Source organism: Limulus polyphemus, unplaced genomic scaffold (assembly GCF_000517525.1).
Source record: "Limulus polyphemus unplaced genomic scaffold, Limulus_polyphemus-2.1.2 Scaffold1595, whole genome shotgun sequence".
In the NCBI taxonomy this organism is placed as follows: Eukaryota; Metazoa; Arthropoda; class Merostomata; order Xiphosura; family Limulidae; genus Limulus; species Limulus polyphemus.
This window is the reverse complement of record NW_013667205.1, coordinates 59,565-83,002: the sequence shown is the minus strand read 5'-3', so window position 1 is coordinate 83,002 and position 23,438 is coordinate 59,565. Positions and strand designations below refer to the sequence as shown.

At 30.8% G+C, this 23,438-nt stretch overlaps 1 protein-coding gene across 1 annotated transcript in view; it reads left to right on the top strand.

Annotated features, from left to right (window-relative positions):
- Nucleotides 1-23,438, top strand: part of LOC106464239 (fibrillin-1-like) — a 145,626-nt gene that overhangs the window by 87,705 nt on the left and 34,483 nt on the right. Inside the window, exons 31-48 of the mRNA XM_022391951.1 lie at nucleotides 1,075-1,197; nucleotides 2,004-2,126; nucleotides 2,313-2,438; nucleotides 3,804-3,929; nucleotides 4,962-5,084; nucleotides 8,759-8,917; nucleotides 9,975-10,043; nucleotides 10,655-10,780; nucleotides 13,545-13,673; nucleotides 14,688-14,852; nucleotides 15,535-15,579; nucleotides 15,915-16,034; nucleotides 16,803-16,931; nucleotides 19,822-19,938; nucleotides 20,120-20,242; nucleotides 20,507-20,632; nucleotides 22,651-22,773; nucleotides 23,183-23,308. Coding sequence (XP_022247659.1) covers nucleotides 1,075-1,197; nucleotides 2,004-2,126; nucleotides 2,313-2,438; nucleotides 3,804-3,929; nucleotides 4,962-5,084; nucleotides 8,759-8,917; nucleotides 9,975-10,043; nucleotides 10,655-10,780; nucleotides 13,545-13,673; nucleotides 14,688-14,852; nucleotides 15,535-15,579; nucleotides 15,915-16,034; nucleotides 16,803-16,931; nucleotides 19,822-19,938; nucleotides 20,120-20,242; nucleotides 20,507-20,632; nucleotides 22,651-22,773; nucleotides 23,183-23,308 — 2,178 coding nt within the window. The remainder of the gene's footprint in view (nucleotides 1-1,074; nucleotides 1,198-2,003; nucleotides 2,127-2,312; nucleotides 2,439-3,803; nucleotides 3,930-4,961; nucleotides 5,085-8,758; nucleotides 8,918-9,974; nucleotides 10,044-10,654; nucleotides 10,781-13,544; nucleotides 13,674-14,687; nucleotides 14,853-15,534; nucleotides 15,580-15,914; nucleotides 16,035-16,802; nucleotides 16,932-19,821; nucleotides 19,939-20,119; nucleotides 20,243-20,506; nucleotides 20,633-22,650; nucleotides 22,774-23,182; nucleotides 23,309-23,438) is intronic.

Genomic DNA, 23,438 nt, shown 5'->3' with positions numbered 1-23,438 from the left:
CATTATCAAAGAACTGATAAAAGATCGTATAGGTTAAAATTTAATCAATAAGACAGACAGTTAAATCCCACTATTTGGTCTGACATAAGTAGCCTAAGAGTTGGTGGTGGGTGGTGTTGAATAGCTGCCTTCCCTCTAGTCTATTACTTTCAATTTGCACCTTAAGTAGCTTTGCAACAAGCAAACAAGAGTAAGGATATTGATATGAAGGGCACTTATGTAGTTGTTAATTTCTTTTTCTTTTCTTTACCAAAACATGAATGTCAGTGAAGAAAAAGATGATGTAGAGACCTAACCTATTCTTTGATTCACTACTCCAACTGCAGCAGACTAGCTTTGCTAAATTCACAGGTCATCAATGCTACTTGAAAGAGTGAAGCAAGTAAATAAAGTAGGCAGTGGTGGAATGTAAGCAGTTTGGTTTTAGTTTGTACAGTTCTTTACTCAACACTAAGGAAGTAGTGAATCAAAGAATGGATTAGGATTCTAAGTCTTTTCCTCACTGAAATCCACATTTTGGTAAAGAAAAGAAACTAACAACTAATTAAGTAACCAGTAGTCTGCTGTATAGTAATGGATAATTAATTATGACTGTATGTCATATGTTATCTAAACATCTAAAGTATTTTAGGTTATTAGTAGTGAGTAAAAGACTATACATCAAAACCAAACAAAATAAAGGATACTTCTTGAAACCATTGAAGAAGGATCATTCATTAAACAGTAAGCCATTAACCCAGGTATTCCATGAGAGAGTGCTTATAAAGTAAGTTTGGATCATGTCTTTTACCAAAATATTGAAGAAAGATTGTATTGGTAAGTACATTGTGAGCTGAGTCATATTTCTTATCTGTCTACCACTTAACTTCTCCAAAACAAATTAATGGTCTTATTTAAAATTGATATTTTTTCTTATAATTTTCTAAAAATCTAACTTAATTTTGTAAATTATTTATTAAAATTAGTATACTTGAAGCGTAACAAGTCAATTTTACAAAAAAAAAATTGTAGTTTAATATGCTGTTAAATGTATGAAGTGTGTGTGGACACCCATAATAATTCTTCTTCTTACAGATGATGACGAGTGTACCCTGAACACGGCTACATGTGATGAAAATGCAGAATGTACAAACACTGTAGGATCATATAAGTGTGAATGTTTCAGTGGTTTTCGTGGTAATGGAAGAACTTGTAGGGGTATGTAGTCAGTGTAATAACTGGAACAACAGAAAAAGTTTGTAATACTGTATATGTAATGCAGGTATCTCAATAGTAAGAGAATAATTTTAAATTAAAATGGTTATTTCAATAGTACAGTAATGGTTCTAATATCTGAATGAAAAATGTGTAAATAATATATAAAGGTCTTTACCTGTTTATTATAAGTTGATCATTAAAATGTTTTGGTGAACAAGTTTTGAAATTCTTATACTGTTTGCAAGAAGAAACTCTGGAGGTATTTATTTTCAACTTGTGAATTTTTTCCTAATAAAACTGGTTGTTTGTAATAACAAGAATCTTCGCACATAGAAATATGTTTTTGGTCACCAGCTTATACAATACAGTGTGTTGAGAATTCTGTTTGCATAGAGCTGTAATTTAGTAGTAATATCTCAGGAAATGGCTTAAACTACACCTGTAAGTGTTGATAAAGAAGCCTTAAGAGTTTCATGTTCTATGTTATGAGGTAATAAATGAAAATTAAATATTCTTTAAGTACTTTAATTTTGGACATAGTCAGGAAAGAAAGTTTTTGCATCCATTGGTTATCTGATTAAATTGGTTTAAAGATATTTAGGTTTTACTTGAGTGAGCTAGGTTTTAAGATGTGATACTGAAAGATTAACAGTTTTGACATATGTTTGATGATCTGTGCAGCTCATTGGATTAAATACAGATGACAGCCAGTGTGTATTGTGTTTAAAATGCTTGTTGATGTACTAGTTAAACTTTAGATGGCTACGGATCAAAACTAGATAGTGAAGTAATAATTCTCATTGCAGATGAAAATGAATGCCTTCGAGACAATGGAGGGTGTGCTCGAGATGCACGTTGTATCAATACACTAGGCTCCTTTTCTTGTGATTGTGATGAAGGATTTGAAGGAGATGGTTTCCAATGCAGAGGTAATTATCTCAATTTTATCTGAAATGGTTAATTTTACAGATAATTTTGTTCATAGATAAAAATCACTTTGCTTCCCAATAGTCTATGTAATGTGGCATTTACTTACCTTTGTTTGTTTTTGATGATATAGTATTTTTTTACATGAAAGAAAACCCATTTTGATCATTTTTTTTTCTTCTGTACAGATGTGGACGAGTGTAGCCTGAATGGCCAGTTGTGTGAAAACGGTCACTGTCTTAATTATGCTGGTGGTTATCACTGTGATTGTGAGATGGGGTTTACTCTCCAAGATGGAGATAAAGAATGTATTGGTGAGAAAAACTAGCAGTAGACATACTGTGGCTTCAAAGATGGAGACAAAGCATTTATTTGTAAGAATAGTAATATATGTATTTAACTTGGGGCGTCTCCTATAAGATGGGGCAAACCAAATAGTAGTAAGCATATATTAGTTGGAGTGTGCCTTCCAAGTTTAAGAAAACCTGTGTGTTTCTAAAAATAGTAGTAGTAGACACATAGTTAGAGTATCCTTTCCAAAGCTGAGGGAAACTGTGTGTTGATAAAAATGGCAGTCATTATATTTTGATTTTGGTTTTCTTACCAAGATAATTCTAAGAACTTATGATTAGAAACAGAGTAGAATGTATAACAATATGTCAACCACACTATATCTGTTAAATCCAGTGCCCGTGAGGATACGACAGACAGCAGTGGTTAAGAGGCACGAACAACAGATGTTATGGTGTGAATTAAATTAAGTTAGTGATGTATAAATTACAGGTAAGAATTAATAATGCATGCTATATTAATTATTTCAACACCAATTATCATTATTTATATTTAAGATTAACCTTGTGTTTATAAAAATTAGTCGGAATAAAACAAGCAATCGATTGGTGAAGTTATTAGTTCATGTGGTTCCTTGTCTGAGATAAGGCAAGCCATGTGCTAGTACAAATAGCAGTTGGAGTATGCCCAATTAGATTTATGGCAGATATAACTTGAAATGCTAACTACATTATTGAGATAATATTTGCTTTGCTTCAAATAAAAAAATCACCTTATTAATCTTGAACTTACTGCAGGAAATTTGTAAGGGAATAAGACCAAATATATTGTAAATAAAGTGAAATGTTATTATTTTTCTGATGTTTAGCTCATAAGCCATACCTCCAGTAGTGTCTATTATGATTCTTACTTTTCAGTTCAATGTATTGTAATTAATTTTTTGCTTTATTCATGTCAGTAATTTTAGATATTTTACTCTCTAAGTGACCCGAAATATCCGATAAAAGTAGAATCTTACAGTGTAATAGTAATTTAAAGAAATGTATTTCTGCATGCAATGTTCAGATAATCATTTGTTTTACTAGTTTTACGTGTTGGAATATTTTACTGCTGTGTTAGGAAACAGTTGATGTTTTACTTAATCAATATCTTTTTTTTTTGTACCTTTTAGTGCTTACAGACATAGTTCTTTGTTGAAGGCAAAAAGCCAAAATCACTGTCTTTCAATTGGAAATAACTGAGTGAAGCTCTAACAAACATGAACCACAATAGTTTTGTATTTATGTGCTTAAGTTGCATTAATTAAATAATTCTATGACAAAAGTTGAAAAATTGCATGGTGTAGCTTTTGTTTGGTTGCTACTTTGAAACTAAACTTTCTCTTGTAGACATCAATGAGTGTTCAGAATTCCGCAACATCTGTGTTCATGGACGATGTGAGAATGAAATCGGAAAATACCGTTGCCAGTGTGACCCAGGTTATAAGCTAGACTTTAGTGGAGGTAATTGCACAGGTGAGCACTTTGTAATGATTTTCTACTTTCTGTGCTTTAAGGTTAGGGATTAGAATAAGTTTTAAGAAAACTACAGCGACATAACAATAAGGTAGTGTATATCCATGCAATATAACAGCAAAAATTTCTGTATAATTAGATCAACCATTTTATTTATTATAAAAAAATTGTTAACAATTTGAAACTTACAGTATTTTCACTTTTGGTGTTTGTTGATGAATATAGTCAGTTCATATTTCTGATTATTTAAAACATCGGTAAGAGATGATTAGTGTTTGTTGATGAATATAGTCAGTTCATATTTCTGATTCATTTAAAACTTCAGTAAGAGCTGATAGGTGTTTGTTGATGAATATAGTCAGTTCGTATTTCTGATTCATTTAAAACATTGGTAAGTGATGATTAGTGTTTGTTGATGAATATAGTCAGTTCGTATTTCTGATTCATTTAAAACTTCAGTAAGAGCTGATAGGTGTTTGTTGATGAATATAGTCAGTTCATATTTCTGATTCATTTAAAACATCGGTAAGAGATGATAGGTGTTTATTGATGAATATAGTCAGTTCGTATTTCTGATTCATTAAAACATTGGTAAGAGATGATAGGTGTTTGTTGATGAATATAGTCAGTTCGTATTTCTGATTCATTTAAAACATCGGTAAGAGATGATAGGTGTTTATTGATGAATATAGTCAGTTTGTATTTCTGATTCATTTAAAACATCGGTAAGAGATGATAGGTGTTTGTTGATGAATATAGTCAGTTCGTATTTCTGATTCATTTAAAACATTGGTAAAAGATGATTAGTGTTTGTTGATGAATATAGTCAGTTCGTATTTCTGATTCATTAAAACATTGGTAAGAGATGATAGGTGTTTGTTGATGAATATAGTCAGTTCATATTAAATTAACTATTAAATTAACATTATTTGACTTCTTCTCATTGTATAATTCACTGAAATAAAATATTTAAGGATTTAGTTTGTTAATATTTGTTGTTGTCTAATTAAACATTTTTAAATTTCTGTATAGATGTTGATGAATGTGAAAATCCACAATCATGTCAGTATGGCACTTGTATAAACACACCTGGCTCGTTTCGCTGTGAGTGTCCACCAAATTATGAAATTGCACTAAACGGCACTGCTTGTGTTGGTAGGTTCTCATATAATAAATTTTTGAATAGATTCTTAAATTCATGTATTTCCTTCTATAGTGAGCAATCTAGTTTTTATAGACAAATTAGTGTTGAAAGATATTTCATATGTTTGAATATTTCTCACTGTTTGGATAAATTATATTGCCAAATTACATGAGAAAAAAAAAGAAATTTGAAATATCTCTTATTAAGTTTTTGGTGCAGTTGTTTTCAATATATGTGTTTCTTGGTGAGTAATATATAATTTAGTAATATTCATTAGTTTGGCTCAGTTTTGCAACAGACTGTTAATTGATATCTCGTGGATTAACCAAGTTAATGTCCCTACAATTGATCTTTAAATCTGGATAATTGCATCTGCAATTAAGTGATTGAACCAAAACTGGGGTTTGGTAGATTAAATATGTTTTATTATTAGTCCTGTACACCAGATATAGATAGTTATTAGTCTGTATTTGTAAGAGTAAATGAAAAGTATATACATCTATTGTTGGGATGTTCCATTTTCAGCTGATATATATAGATATATATAAACAGATGCACATTAGGGAATAAATACACTTGTCAGACATTTCCAAATTCCCTATTAATATAATTCATTCATATTACAAATTCGTATTGGACATTGGATTGTGTTCCTTTTTTTTTCTTTAAAAGTAATATCTCGTACTTGAACATAAATCTTCACTAGCTCAGCAAAGGACAAATTTAAAAGAAAAGGAAAATTTTATTTCAGTAACCTTTAACTATAGGAAAATAAATGAAGTTTTCTATGTGTAAATAAAAAGGGTTTTGTCCAGTAAATTGATTACAAAGTTTGTAGCTCTAACTCTAGAAGATTTGAATATTTTAAAATCCGGAACACAACTTGAAGAAATATATTTTCTAACAAAATCACTCTAACTCTAGAATAGTTTTACTTCTTATAAACTGCAGCCCGGTTGCCTTGGAAATCCTGGTTCTGAACAAATACTCCAGGGGTGAGCATTGCTTAGTGATTCGTGGCCCATTATGTAAAATCATGCTTTGTTTAGGGCCTTTATGGTCAAATCCCAATATTCCGTTAGAGTAGCCTAAGAGTTGACTAGCTGCCCATCTTCTAGTCTATCATTTCAAAATTAGGGATGTCTTGCACACATAGCAATTGTGTAGCTTTATATGAGTATCAGAAACAAATAAAATACTTGTTTTAACAACTCTGAACCTGAAAAAATACTGGAATTTTGACCATTAGTCACAGTTACCAGCATCTCTTGTTGGTTACATTTCTACTTCGTGAACCTCCCCTCGATGGTTCAGCAAGTTGCAGCTTTGAACAGTTTTAACTGTGACAAACAACTAGCCTGGCACGGCCTGGCCTGGTAGTTAGGGAGCTTGACTTGTAGTCTGAGGGTCGTGGGTTCGAATCTCCATCACCGAACCTCCTCACCCTATTAGCTGCGGGGATGTTATAAGGTCACAGTCAATCTTACAAGTCATTGGTAAAAGAGTAGCCCATGAGTTGGTAGTGTTAACTATTTGCCTTCCCTCTAGCCTGTCACTGCTAAATTAGATGCAGCTAGCACAGATAGCCTTCATGTAGCTTTGCACAAAATATGAAACAAACTGCTAATTAAAATAACATAATGGACACATGATGTAAACTAGTTTAATTAAATATGTCAATTCTTTATAGTAACTTGTAGCAGAGAAGAAACACATTATTTCAATTACCGTTTGTGTGTGGGTGGGGGAGGTGACTTAATTTATTCCAACTTTTGATAAGATGACTGCTGTAAATTTTGCTCAATCACTACTATGTATTTGTATTTATAAACATATTTCTAGTTCTTAAAATTCTTATTGTTGATAATGATTGATTTTTTTTCTTAAGTTAAAGCTTGTTATTCCTAGAATGCTACAATATTATATATTTTTCTAAGAATTTTATGAAACTGTAATTTTCTGTTTTCATCATCCATTTATCCCTGCAATTAAACTTTCAAGTGGCAGCTCTTATCTTGGAATTTCACTACTTTTAAGAGTCTATTTATCTATTTGTGAAGAATTGACTTTGGAAATATAAAGACATCTTTCAGTCATTCCTCCATGTTTCCTAGAGAAAATAAGAATGATTTCTTTGATAAAAGAAAACCATTAAGAATTACTTAGTCTTTCTCAAAATAAGTTAACACTTCTTTATTTTAAGACTGGTAAAAAAATAATCAAGAAGCTTATGTGTGTAAAAGTGTACTTGATGATGGACAGTCACTTTTACTGGATCAGAGATAATTTTTATCAGGTTTACTTGGCTGAGATCATCTACTTAACTGTTTAAACTAATGTCAGACTTACTCGGAGTGACTAGCATTAGCCACAAGTCATCACCTGACCTACAAATGTAGGACACTGCTGTCAACATCACTGCACAAAGTAGAGCATTACAACCATACATTACCATGGGTGGACCAGGTGTTATCTAAAGAGAAGAACAAAGGCAGCTAGAATGAAAGGAACTTTATGACTTTTTTGACCATGTATTATGTTTAAACTTCACATCTCAGAATTACTGACAAATTTTTAATGATACCATATTATAATAAGGAAATAGAAACCACATAATATTATTGTATATTACAGAAACTATGTCAGAAATCCTAATGTGTATTGTGTTCAAATAAAAAGAATGCATTGATTCATTAAAAGGGTGTTTTAAATTTTAAGTCTCAGTTTTTTTCTCACATAGTTTTTTACACCAATTTCATGTTTTTAAACTAATAATAAAATAATATTACTTGGTGTAGAATTCAGTGTTTCTGTAATAATAAATTTACAATTCATGATATGATCAAGAAGTAATTGGGTTTTGAATCTATCAGTTCAGGCTGGAAAACATTATTGCATCAGTTAACTGTTAAAGTGTTATCCTAGAAAGAGTTAGAATAAAAGTTCCTTGCTACCCATATGAACATTGACTGTGGCTGTAAACAGTTGTTTAATACAGTACTTGTAAACAGTTGTTTAATACAGTACTTGTAAACAGTTGTTTAATACAATACTTGTAAACAGTTGTTTAATACAGTACTCGTAAACAGTTGTTTAATACAGTACTTGTAAACAGTTGTTTAATACAATACTTGTAAACAGTTGTTTAATACAGTACTTGTAAACAGTTGTTTAATACAGTACTTGTAAACAGTTGTTTAATACAGTACTTGTAAACAGTTGTTTAATACAGTACTTGTAAACAGTTGTTTAATACAATACTTGTAAACAGTTGTTTAATACAGTACTTGTAAACAGTTGTTTAATACAGTACTTGTAAACAGTTGTTTAATACAGTACTTGTAAACAGTTGTTTAATACAGTACTTGTAAACAGCTGTTTAATACAGTACTTGTAAACAGCTGTTTAATACAGTACTTGTAAACAGTTGTTTAATACAGTACTTGTAAACAGTTGTTTAATACAGTACTTGTAAACAGCTGTTTAATACAGTACTTGTAAACAGTTGTTTAATACAGTACTTGTAAACAGTTGTTTAATACAGTACTTGTAAACAGTTGTTTAATACCGTACTTGTAAACAGTTGTTTAATACAGTACTTGTTTTCAACAAACTTATGTATGAAGCTCTACTGCAGAAAATAGTATTTGAATAAATTAATAGAAAGGTTATCTTTCCCATAAAGACAAGAGAGAAGCCTCCTGCTACTTAGAAGTCAAAACGTATAATGGAAGGAGCTTCTGTCAAACTGATCTTGGAACTAGAATGACAAAAGCAACTTGCTGCTGTAGTGTAGGAAAAGGATGGGGTCCAAACTGTGACTTGTGTGTTTTCAAAAATGCAAGTAAGCGTACATGTGTATTACGTTAAAAAAATATACTGTTGATTAAGGAATGGTCTTTGTTTAATTTTGTAGAAATGTTCTCTGGGTAGAATAGGTATTAGAAGTAATATTTGTAAGTGGTGAAAATTGGTATTTGATGGGGCATCTGATTCCATACTAAAGATAGTAAGTTTTTTGCTGTTGTTTTTAACTCGGTACACAAATGAAAAGTAATATTGTACTTGAAAACATCATCGATTGGTACCTATGCCATTTAGATTTTTATGAACATAAATTTACTTAAAATGATGTTAAAAAGAAAGTGCTTGAAAATATTATATTTTCTGTTATAATAGAAGATCAAAGATTTAACTTAAAATTCTGATGTCTTTGTGACTTCTAGAACAAGTTGGATCCAGCAGCTGTTGGTAGTTTGAATATTGTAATCCTTTTTATTCACATTATTATAGATTGTTTTTTGTCAAGCTGCCTTGAGGTGCTAATTAGAGAAATGTATTAAGAGGGTATCTCTGGACTAGATTCTAAGGATTAACATTAAATCACATCTTAAAGTTTCTAATTAATTAATAAAAGATTAAACCTGTATCTTGGCATATCAGTAGGATATCAACAGTTTGGTTAACAAGATAAGAAATAGACTCAAGTTTCTTTGCATGTCAGTAGGAGGTCAACAGTTTGGTTAACAAGATAACAAGTAGACTCAAGTTTCTTTGCATGTCAGCAGAATATCAACAGTTTGGTTAACAAGATACGGAGTAGACTCAAGTTTCTTGATAAGATTAGCTGTAACTGAAGTAAATAGAAATGTTTGTGACAGTTGTGCTCTAAATGAGAAGGTGATTTCTCTCTCTATTTTTTTTTCATTTCATGGTACGTTAAAAACTAGTTCCTGATCCTGTATCAGAGGGTTCTTCATCTGTATTTCAGTTTTAAAAAATATCTATAGGATGGTCAGAAGTATTTTGAATTAACTAAAATAAACAAGTAACTTATGTGTGTTTCTTTGTAGTAATAAAACATTTTATGATTCAACTTTGCTGTTTAACTTCTCCTACAGCTGAGTATCATGATATTTGTCCTGTTGGACCAGGGTTTCGACCAAATACCTTGACAGTAATTATGGAAGGTAAATATTACTTACAGGGCATTATATTTGTTTAATTATGCATTTCATTCCCCCCTTAAAATGAAACTAAAAATGATCAAATTTTCAACCAAACCACTTTTTTGAGGTGTGCAGAAAGGACTTTTCTTAAAATGTTAGTCATATTTAAATATATGCTTCAGTATTTAAGTTAACATCTTTTTCATCTCATCTCCACTGTGTTTATGTTATTTTTTGTCTTTGTACTTTTAACCCATTGAATGCTGATTCACCATATAGGGGTACAGTCTGCCTCTGGCAGTTGAATGCAAGTGGGCTGTATACATTGTATGGCTCTCAAAAATTCTGTATGCATTTAAAGCAGCTGCAGTTAAAGGACTAAGTTAATAAGAATATTAAAACTTTCAATATAGTATCCATATCGTCATATTTTTGGTATTTGAATGTTTCCTATGAATTATACCAAGAAGGTATGCATATTAGTGTGTTTTTGGTATTTGAATGTTTCCTATGAATTATACCAAGAAGGTATGCATATTAGTGTGTTTTTGGTATTTGATTGTTTTGTATAAATTATATGAAAAGTGTTTTAACAATAAAAGAGAATATGAAAATGTGCATATTTTTGTTAGATATCAACGAATGTGAGGACTTTCCAGACATTTGCGTCAATGGTAGATGTTCCAACACCTTTGGCAGTTTTATGTGTATTTGTTTAGATGGATACCAACTTGATAAAAGTCACAGGAGTTGTATTGGTAAGTAGCTCTCTGTGTATTTGTATAGTTGGTACATGTGTAGGTTAAGAAACTGTATTTTGTAGTTTTCAAGCATCTACATTGTCAGGTACGGTATTTGTACAGTTGATAAGTGACAAGTTTATAAGTGTTTGTTTTTGTGCAAGTTACCAATATATTGTTAGTTAATTTATTCACATGGTTGGTATGTTGCATTGTTGTTAGTATATTTATACAGTTAGTGTAGAAATATGATTTTTGTTGAGTATATTTATACAGTTGGTGTGTCACATTGTTGTCGGTCAGTCTATTCATTACAAATGGGCAACAAATGTTTTCAATTTATTTTTTACCTTCTCGTAATAAATTACACTTTAGTTTATTCATTTTTATTGAAATAAGGTTTCAAATAATAGATTGGTCAAAATATTCACACATTTTACAGTTAACTATATTGTTGATCAGTATATTCTAATATCTAGTGACTAGATTGGTCAATATATTCACACATTTTACAGTTAACTATATTGTTGATCAGCATATTTGTATATCTAGTGACTAGATTGGTCAATATATTCACACATTTTACAGTTAACTATATTGTTGATCAGCATATTCGTATATCTAATAACTAGATTGGTCAATATATTCACACATTTTACAGTTAACTATATTGTTGATCAGTATATTCATATATCTAGTGACTAGATTGGTCAATATATTCACACATTTTACAGTTAACTATATTGTTGATCAGTATATTCTAATATCTAGTGACTAGATAGGTCAGTATATTCACACATTTTACAATTAACTATATTGTTGGTCAGTATATTCACTTATGTTGTAATCATCTGATAAATTAGTTATTCATAGTGACCCTTATAGCCCAAAGGTGTATCCAGATTAAATTAAGTTAATTTCATGGAAACACTTTGTAAGTTGTCCAAATTCACCTCTTTTATGATATTCACAAAACTATATAGTTTTTCTCATTATACTCACATATATTTCTTGACCTTTGACCCCCTATATTTCAACCCCTCCCAACTTTTATTACAGTTTAACATAAATTACTGTAAGATGTTTTTCTGTTACAAATATGCTTAAAACACTCAGTAAGTGATTAATTTGTATGTTAATATATTTGTGTATTTGTTAAATGACTAGGTTTATTTATATGACCAGTAAGTGATTAACTTGTAAGTTAATATATTTGTGTATTTGTTAAATGACTAGGTTTATGCATTTATATGACCAGTAAGTGATTAACTTGTAAGTTAATATATTTGTGTATTTGTTAAATGACTAGGTTTATGTATTTATATGACCAGTAAGTGATTAACTTGTAAGTTAATATATTTGTGTATTTGTTAAATGACTAGGTTTGTGTATTTATATGACCAGTAAGTGATTAACTTGTAAGTTAATATATTTGTGTATTTGTTAAGTGACTAGGTTTATGTATTTATATGACCAGTAAGTGATTAATTTGTAAGTTAATATATTTGTGTATTTGTTAAATTACTAGGTTTATGTATTTATATGACCAGTAAGTGATTAACTTGTAAGTTTGTAAAATTATTCTGTAAGTGATTAATTTGTAATTTGTAAGCACCTGACTCGTGAAAGCAGATTTTCTCCAGGCACTCAGGTTTCCCTCTGCATCAAAATTTCTAAGGGCATAGGATTATATTATCCCAGCCCCCTGAAAAGGGCTGTTAATCCAGTAAGTCCATCAGGCTCTCTTTAATTATAATATCTCTGTAACTTTAAAAAATTTTTCTTCTTTAAATTGATTAATTTTTCAGAAGTCTATTCAGACAGAATCGAGCTTATTCAGTCAGCATCTCTCTGCTCCAATCCTTGTTGACTGCTCTCTCCACTGATGTCATCACAACATGGACAAACAAATGCGCATGTTCTGCTCCGACTACAGAATGATGGTCTCTACATGGGTCTCCCAGCACGCTTGGGTCGGCATCTTCCTCATCTCCACATGTCTCTCAACGATCCACTTTATATGTTAAAATTAAATTAAGCCCAGTGGCTCTATCGAAATTCATTTGGCATTAACCTTTTCACCGACAGGGTGAAGAGAAGCAAAAGTTTTTGACCACCCTGGGTTGCCTTTAGGCCCCAAATTCTTTTTTGAGGCTTGAAAGATTTTTAAACCGAAATTCCTGCCACAAATGTTATTTGGTTTCGAATTCGTAAGTTAGTATATTAATGTATTTGTTAAATGACTAGATTTATGTATTTATATAACCAGTAAATGATTCATTTATCATGCTTGGAGACAGCTTGAATGGGTACCTGATGATGATAGAACCTTGTCAAAAAAGTTTATACATTTGCTGTTATGTTAAACTTATACTAAAGTTTTTCTTCATTATCCATTTGAGCCATCTCTACGCATTATTAGTCTCAAAGTGGGTTCCTCGTCATCAAATTTGGATTCATTTATAAGTTTGTATAGTCATTCTGAAATGTGATTTGAAGGAAGTCGTTAATTTGTAAAGGAGGGCCTAACTTCCAAAATCACTCACGTTATCAGGTTTCCTGATCTGTGGTTTTATGTGTTTTTTTAAATGTCATAACTAAAATATAGTATAATAAATTAGTTCACATAAAACATCCTTGTAGAAGTTTTGAAGATCCTGTTTTTCCTTGTGAAACGTCACATACTTGTACTTACGTTAAGGTGCATAAAATAAATGCAAAAAACACAAGTTTAAGAAATAATTTTCCATAATTTGAGGAAATACCTTTCTTTCCTCTACAGATATAGATGAATGTGAAACTCAGTCAGACATCTGTGGAGCAGGCACATGTATCAATAACATTGGAAGCTACACCTGTTTATGTCCTCCTGGCTTTGAGATTCTATCAACAGGAAGACCAACATGTATTGGTAGGACCATACTTCCTATTGTTGTAAAGTGTTCTTTTAAATTATTTGGTGAAAATAATGCAGAATTCAGTCCTCCTAATGACAAATCACTTTATTTCTTCCTTAACATTTGCTACAGGTTACTATCACTTTTACACAGTTGTAGGCCTAATTACACAAATAAAATTTTCACTTTCAACATAAATTTACTCGCTAATGGTACTGTGAATAATGTACAAATAAAATTACTTGTAGTTGTACAATTTCATGGCTAATCAATTGAGTAACTGAATATATATGTGTTAGTTATTGCTGACACGAACCACTAACTCTCCAATCACTGAAAGAACTAAAACTGGCTCACTGTTTCTTCATGTTTCTAGGGATTTTGCAAAGTGTACTGTAGTGGTATAATATTTCAGTGTATATAACCACGTAATATTGCCCAGCCATTAGTGCATTGTCCAATCAGATATAATAGGGCTAGCGTCTGATTCATTAACTTGTATGTTTAATAGTTACAAAACATGATTTTGTAAGTCACTTTGTTATGGTGAGTATCATCTAGAAGTTCTAGTAGCATAGCTATTGTGTACCGCAAAATAGTGAGTATCATCTAGAAGTTCTAGTAACATAGCTATTGTGTACCGCAAAATACAACTTATGTCCTTCCATTACTGGTTAGACTTTTGTGAAGAACTTCAGCTGCTTATAGCCACAAGATTTACCTAATTTTATATTAATGGGAAAAGTGAAGTGTGAAACCTAAAGAAAACAAACACTAATATACTAACAGATAATTGCTTGAGGATTTGTACCAGACAATACTAGAATATAAAGAAAGCAGGGCATGTTGTGACTGATTGTAATGTATTTTGTAATACAGCAAATGTTCATATAGTTTAAATTTTAGACAATCATGTTCATTATATTAACTTTTTATATATTTGTCAGCTTCAGTTCTTGTTGCTAATTCCATAAGTATTAGTAGTAAATGCATCTGATTTATTGACTATGTGTTGATTTTTCCTACAGATGTTAGAACCTCTTCATGTTACAGAGGATACTACAGAGACCCAGACACCAAGGAGTTTGTATGTCTACATTCCCTCATGGTAAATCAGACGAAGATGACATGTTGTTGTTCTGTTGGCCGTGCCTGGGGAGACCTGTGTGAACCGTGTCCCAGAAATGGCACAAGTAATGACCAGTCATTTTCCAGAGTTTACTTTTTAGACCAGAGTTAATTAACTTATAGATTATTTGGTTTGAAAATACTTCTTAGACCATATTTCATTAACTTATAGATTTATCAGGATCAACATTCATCTACAACTAAAATATTTAATTCAGTTATGTAATTCATATCTCCAGAGCTGATGGGCCTCTAAAGTTTTTAATTTTTTTCTTCCCTAAATTTACTACTGATTGAGTATGGAGTATACTTTCAATGTTATCAGAATAACTGATCTTTTTCTGATAAGAATTATAATGTTTTTTTTCATGTAGTTTAGATACGATTGTAATGGTACCTTTTTATTTGTGTCCTTTTGGTCCTCTATGCACAACAAACCCAAGTTTAGGTTAGTTGAACAGGTGTTTTGCTATTTCTTGGAGAAGAGGTAATTAGAGGTTTTATATTTGAAATTTCTAATAAATCATTGCAGCAGTAATAAAAAAAACAATTACCCACTTATGGACTTTTTGATGTTTTGAATAAGATTAATATATTACTTCCTGATTTTATTACATATTTCTAAATATGCTAAATAGCCCTTGATTTTCTGTAATAAGCTAAGACTATGTATTTGATTCAGTCTTTAGCTACTCACATAAAGTATCTTTTTTGTTCTATTTTGTATATTTTCTGACTGTTTTACAGAGGCGTACATGAAGTTATGTGAGGATCCCCGGACAAAACCTGCAGGTAATATAAAGATCTAAATTCTACCTAAATAAAGAGAGGTTGTTATGCAGATCATTTTTTAATTTTTGTTCATAGTATGAAAAATTGATTATTAAATCCAATAAAAATAATTTCATATAGAATACAGGTTCAAACATCCATTCCAGATTTCCACAGATTACTAGTTTCTTAGTCTTAAATCATTTTCCTGCTTTAGAAATATGTCAAAAAACAAAACATGTTATATAATTATATCAACAGTTTTAGAACTAATTTTTTACAAAGTAACAGATTGGACTTTTAAATATTTCACGGTGATGATAAAGGTAATGTCTCAGAAGTATTTCTTTCTGTAGACATGGATGAATGCAAAGCCATAATGTGTGAAAATGGGCGTTGTATTAACACTATGGGGAGCTTTGTCTGTCAGTGCTACGAGGGATACCGATATGATGAACGTATGATCAAGTGTGAAGGTATTCTAACTTGGAATTTGCATTTGAGTTGATAGATTTGTAGTTAATATCAGTTTAATTTTATTGTTAATCAGTGAATATATGAAATGTTTGAAAATATTAAAAACCATATACATTAATGGATACTAAAACAATAGTAGTGGAATAGTTCCATTGTTAATCTTTTAAAGTAATAAATCATATATTAATATTTTGGCCACCTTTTCTTGAAGGTAATCAACACATAAACAGCTCTTAGAATTATTCAAAAATTCTATTACAAGAGTAATGTGTATAGGAGACTTATCAGTAGTCTTAATTATGTAATGTATTTGTTTTTATGACATTGTGTGATAGAATGTTTCGAAGTGGAAACAGTTGTAATAATTAACAATATAACATCAGATAACTTGTATAATATCCAACGATTCTAAAATAAAACCATATTGATGATATAAGTTAATATGTGGATGTTATGATCATGGATAAATTATTTGTGTTTCCTCAGATAAAACAATAAAAACCTTATAACCTGAGAGCTTTTGAAAGGTGAACCTGAAGAAGAAAGCACTCAGGTTATAGGGTTTTTATTGTTTCACGTTAAGACTTCTTGAACCTACGTGTTTTCTGACGTCATCACATTTCGTCATATTACTGTATTGAATAAGCTGAAGGTATTAAATAAAAACATGTAACTGGTGAACTATTAAGACTTCACTTTGTGAGAAACAATCAAGTTTGGATACGAGTTTGATTTCTCTAAAAATTTATATTGATTGACTGGTGCAGACATAAACGAATGTGCAGAAAGACGAGAAATTTGCCAGGGACTGTCTCATTGTGTTAACACTCCAGGCAGTTTCAAATGCTATTGTCCTGAAGGTTATCAGCTGTCTTCAAACCGTAGAAACTGTACAGGTAAGTAAATGATACTTTTGTGTTTCTGTTAACCAAATGTGACATTGTAGTTATGTTACTCTTAAATGTAAGTTAATATAATGGTTTTTTTTGGTTTTTATATAATATGAAATTAGCTACGTTACTTGATAATTAGATAATTTAGGTTTGAAAAAAGGAGAAAAAATATATATGGGAAAATAAGTTGGGAGATAAGGCTTAATACTTTTCTCATAATTCTTATTTTTTATGCATATTTTCTTTTAATGAGGTCCTCCAGTAGAACAACAGTAAATTTACACACTTTCAATGCTAAAATCTGGGGTTTGATTCCCTGTGGTGGACACAGCAGATAGCCCAATGTGGCATTGCTATAAACAAACAAACATACCTCTATTAATGGGTGACATTATATTAAGTCAAGACATTTATTTTTTAAATCTTTTGTACTTTTAAGGCCACAGAATTACAGTGAGGTAAAATATTATTCAGCTGAATACTACTGAACATGCGTTTTCACGGGAAAAACATTACATTACAGGATTTTTATGACTATGTAAAGTCTTCATCTTTTATACACAACAACTGAAGTTTACTTTCTTTTGCTTTCTTATACATAGCTTTGAATTTTCTTTATGTTAAATTTGTTGCCTTTTCCTAACAAGTCAGACTGTACATTGAATATTCTTAGTATCATCTGAACTGCTTATATATTTGTTAGAAAGCTAAATAAAGTTTCAAATAGGCATTATTCCATTTTAATGGCTGGAGACGGCTTGAATGGGTAATGAAGAAAAACTTTAATATAAGTTTAACATAATGTACAACGTTTCGACAAGGTTTTGTCATCATCAGGTACTCTGTCGAACCATTGTACATTTGCTATTATGTTAAACTTATATTAAAGTTTTTCTTCATTACCCATTCAAGCCGTCTCCAGCCATTATTAGTCTCAAAGTGGGTTCCTCGTCATCGAATTATTCCATTTTGTTTCATTACAATATGCAGTGTAAAAAATCTACTTACCACTTATGAGCTGTTCTTGTTCATTATAGTTTGTAGTTTTGTTAGTGTTGTATTAGCTCTTGGTAATATGTAATGATTACCTGCAGGAAAATTTATGTATACCCTACTGATTCTTATACTCAATGGTTAATAAGTATTTATAGAAGTAAAAGAGTATTCAATTGTATTGTACAATTTTTACAATGTAACAAACTTTAAAATTTGTGGTGTCAATGTAGTTTGATTAGGAAACTAAAACTAAGATGCAGTCTTTGCTAAGCCTAAATGCTAAGCCTAAAATTATTTTTTTTACAGTTTCATGTAAAAAAGGTTTATACAATTGTGTTTCATGTGGAGTTTTGCTTTATTTAAATGGAGACTTCCCACATTAATAAGTCTCTAACAAAACCAAATACAGCATCATTTTTACTCACATTAATATAAACAAGATCGACAACACAGGTGGTTTTACTTTGTATGAAATACGGAACTTTAATGGCAAATTAACTGTGCCACACGTGGGCTAGAGCAGTGTTTCTCAACCTTTTCAGTACCAGGGACCACTTCGCTACATCTCTAAACTGTCACAGACCATTAAAATGTAGGTACAATGAATAAACCATTATGACTTACATATGAATATTATTTGTTTTTGTATAATCTCATCAACTGGCAAGGTGGTTGTGATGGATCAGTGGTTGAGAAAAGCTTGAAAATTCACTTCAGCATCAATCAAGAAGATAAACTATAGAGCATGATGTACCTAAGATGAGCTTCTAGTCTTAAAAGACTCGGTGGTTAAAGTGGGGTGGTATGCATACTGGTAAGGACAAAAAATATTGGTATGCTATACTAGTAAAAAGATGGTATTTGCAACCAAACACCTTACCCACATCTATTTGATTTTGTGAAAAAATATGTTTGGCTTTGGTGTCTGCAACTATAGTGCAAGTATGCTCCACTTCTACCCCTCTTCAAATGTGGACATGCTATCATCTTTTCCAAATCACTTTAAACACTGGTAATGCTGTCTTACTATAATAATGTTAATGAAAATATTTAGAATAGGTGTTGAGGTATATATATATATAAAATAAATAGCTTCAGTACTATTTATTACATTAATCGTTAATTGGCGATTGAAATCAGCACTACAAAACTATAATGAATTTAATATAAAATAAGCATTAAAATAATTTAGGTAAAGATTCCTTTGTCAGTTTTAGTCGCCACCTTAAAGTCATTGCGGGTAATGCTTGTGGTAATAGCTTCCAAGTGTGTTGGGGATATCCAATCTATCAGACAAAATCCAAACGCTGATTTTAAACTAGCCAGCAAACATGGAAAATAATTTAAGGGTATGGAGTTGAGTGCTTACACCCAGAACTTTTCAACTTCTACTGCCCTTCACTGTCTGCAGCCAGATGTGGGAAGACAGTTACCCTTAAAAAGTTCTTATTGTTTCTAAAGTAGAAATAAATCACCCTAAAATTTATACTGTATGAAACTCCCATTATAGAGTAACTTAATAGCATTAAAAATTATGAATAACTGTGCTATGTAATTAATACATGTGTGGTATGCACAAATCTCATTCTGTTATCTTACAGTTTATCTATATACATATTTTTAATGTATTTGCAATTTTCAGTTTTATTCTGTATTAACTTTACTTTGCAGATCAGACATTTTGGTTCAAGCAGTACAGTATTTTATTTGTGTTTTTTCCTCAAGAATAAATTGTACATGTTTTGGTGAAGGCTAGTCTAGTATCATTTTACTGGCAACAAACCTGTGTTGTGGTTTATTGTAGTGTCAGTTTGAACAAACTTTTCAGTGTACAAGATATTCACAGTTTTTGAAAAACTACAATTTTTAAACTGAGAGTATCATGTTCTTCATCCAGATGTGAATGAATGTGTAGACATATGTCAACATGGACAGTGTACAAACCTTCAGGGAAGTTTCCAGTGTACTTGTAATGAGGGTTATTATCTGTCACAAGATAGGAGAGACTGTCTAGGTAAGTGGTTGTTTTTTTTCGCATTCAACATCAAGTTATTCGTTAAACTTACAAAAGCTTATTTAAAGTTATGATTTTAAAAAAATTAATTCTGAATTTATTATCTGTTAGAAAAGAATCAAAACATCGTTTTTTTAAACATCCATAAATATTGATGCATCACTAACGTCTATGATCGTAGATGTTGATGAGTGCACTCGAAGACCTGGAATATGTCTTAACGGAACTTGTCAGAACACACCAGGATCTTACCAATGTACTTGTAACTCTGGATTTTTCATAACACCAGAGGGTGACTGTGTAGGTAAGGTATTAAGTGAAGTATAGTATTTTGACTTCAAAAAGTAATTGTGTATATAAGTAAGTTTGTACTCATATTCTTCATACAGAAACTATTTATATTTTGGATAATGGTAGTTTAATTATTACACACCAGGGATCAACTTTAAATGAGTGTAAAGATAGTGTATTAATTCTTGATCTCTAAACAAATGTGATTTAGATTTTTTAGTATCTTTCTAATGAGCAGAATGGAAATAGTATTAAAATAATCATATTTTTTTAATAGACAAGGATGAATGCCGCACCATACCAGGACTATGCCTGAATGGTCGCTGTGTTAATACCATTGGAAGCTTTCTTTGTAACTGTCAAGATGGCTATGAACTAAGCTTAGACAAACGCAACTGCATTGGTAAGCTATAATAATTAGTCAAATTTGATTATGTTATTTTGGTTACATTTTATTTTTCACAGTTGATTGTACATGAACTTAAATATTTATTGTTTTTGTTGTCATTGTCAATGATGTATATTATCACATAAGTCTAAGTATTAATTAATTGTCATTGTCAATGATGTATATTATCACATAAGTATAAGTATTAATTAATTATCAAATTATTTATTATTCATTAGACATTAATTACTTTATATCTGCTGTTGTCATCAGATAAGTCTTGAAAAGGACTGTTTGTGATAGTAAGAACCAGGATTTGTTCCGCGGTCTTCTAGTTCGAAAGGCTGGTGTGCTATCTTCTTAATTAATTAATAATTAGGCTTAGGGGATTATATAGGGTATAACTTTGACAACAGTTAACATCTTAGCGTTACAATCTCACAAAAAGTACTTAATTTCTATTTTTTTTTCAATAACACTTCTATGAATTTCTGTATTGTAGTTACATAAAAATTTCAAAATTATTGCTTTTTCAATATTGTTTGATAATTACTGCATTTATTTCAGTGTTCAGTAATAGTCACAAGTTTATATTCCTGCACCAGCATTCAGCTTTACAAGTAGAATTGATTTATATACCATTCTGTACATCCTTTGATCATGACTGTCGTAATCACTTATCCAAAATGGTGTCAACACAATACTATATTATCTGAATAAACAACATTTTTCCACTTGTAACTTAAAAAGTTTAATCCACCTTGCTTACAGTTTGAGTCCATTGAAAGTAATATATCCCATGTTTTTTAGCTAATATTGGAACAGTTCTTCGATGTACATGGACCAACCATTTTGGTTTTATACAACTAAAAAAAAATGAATCACAAAAAACAAACCTGATGACTTGTGAAAATTATGACAAGTTTTTATCGTGTAATGAAACACTTCGAGTCCTTTTTACTGTAGTCTTACCAATGCAGTGTCGTATCCATCTCAAGCAGAATTAACATCGAAATAAGCTGTAGTGGCAGTGTTATGCAACAAGCAAGTATACATGCTCTTTTAATTTTAATCTTATTGTTGAAAATATATTTTTTAACTTTTCACTGACTATGCATGAGTAAATATGTTACAAGAATTAGTAAAATAAACTTTACAGGTGGTTAGAGGTACTTTAAATATCTTTCAGGTCTTATCCTCCTTTTTTAACTTGCCAATTCCCATATGTATTACAAATTCAGTCTTTTCAAAACAAAAGCTGGATAAAGTCGAGGGTACACAAATCAGTCACTCTGTTTCTTCTCTCAGACATACTGGTTTGTGTTTAAGGATACATTAATTATTCTGTCTGTTAATAGTATATTAGCCTCCCAGTGGTACAGCGGTATGTCTGCGGACTTACAACGCTAGAATCCGGGGTTTCAATACCCGTGGTGGGCAGAGCACAGAAGGCCCATTGTTTAGCTTTGTGCTTAATTACAAACAAAAAAACAATAGTATATTGACAAACAATGATTTATAAACCATTTCATTATGCTTATAAATTGTTGTTTGTTAACTGATTATTATATTAGTGTAATGTACTTCCATACACGAGTATTCTCTAAGGATTTAGGCACAATTAAAGTCTTTCAGTTTCTTCTCAGTTATTCTACATGATACGGTTTGAGAGTATGTAGAGCATTCTTTTTCTTTGCGATTTCGGTAGCAGACATGTTTTGAGAGTACACATATCAGTCTACTGTGTTTTTACTCAGGTATATTGTACTGTACAGAATTTGGGGATATATACAAGCTAATTGATCTGTTTTCTCTTTGATTTTATAGTGGATGCAGTTTATGTTAAACGTTGTTGTCATGTTTTTGATATTTCATTATAGATACAGTTTTAGGGGTACACATATTAGACTTTTTGGATTTTGTATTGGGCACAATCTGTTTGTGTATTAATCATTCTGTTTTTTTTCTTCTCCTCAGATGTAATAACCATTTTGAGAGTATACTAACCAGTCTTTTATTTGTTATCTTTCCAGACGTAAATGAGTGTGAAAAGTTTGATTATTGTTCAGAGTGGACGTGCCAGAATTCAGAAGGATCATTTCAGTGTATTTGTCCTGATGGCTATATTGTGACTCCAGATAAAAAGAACTGCCAAGGTTTGTGTACTTTTTCATTTTTTGATGTTCTTTTATCTTGTATCATTTGAGATATTTATATTTTTAATTTGGGAGTAAGGTAAAAAACAAACAAACTAGAAACGTTAGTATAAACGAAACCTGGTAAATGTAAGTAAAAAACATATTTCTTTTTTACATATTGAAAATAGTGTTTTTCTAAGTTATGATTTTAGAGAAAAACTGTACTTTTTGTGTTATGTTTTTTTACTTAGATTGCATAACTTGTATTTAACAGCTCATGTTTTAGAGCTAATAAAATAATTGAAATAAAGACTTCAAGTAAAAAATCATTACAATGTATTTTTCTAAAATATAAATGATTTAAGAAAGAAACTATTTAAAACAAAAGATTTATAAGTGTAATTGCTTTTAAAACTCATGAATTTAGATATTGATGAATGCCAGACCATACAGAATGCTTGCCATGAAGGAATATGCACAAACACACCGGGAGGATACTTATGTATATGTCCAGTTGGTTTCAAAGTGTCAGATGATGACATGGAATGCATTGGTAAGACACAACTTTGTAATTTTAAATTTTCTTTCAAAGTGTCAGATGATGACATGGAATGCATTGGTAAGACACAACTTTGTAATTTTAAATTTTCTTTCAAAGTGTCAGATGATGACATGGAATGCAT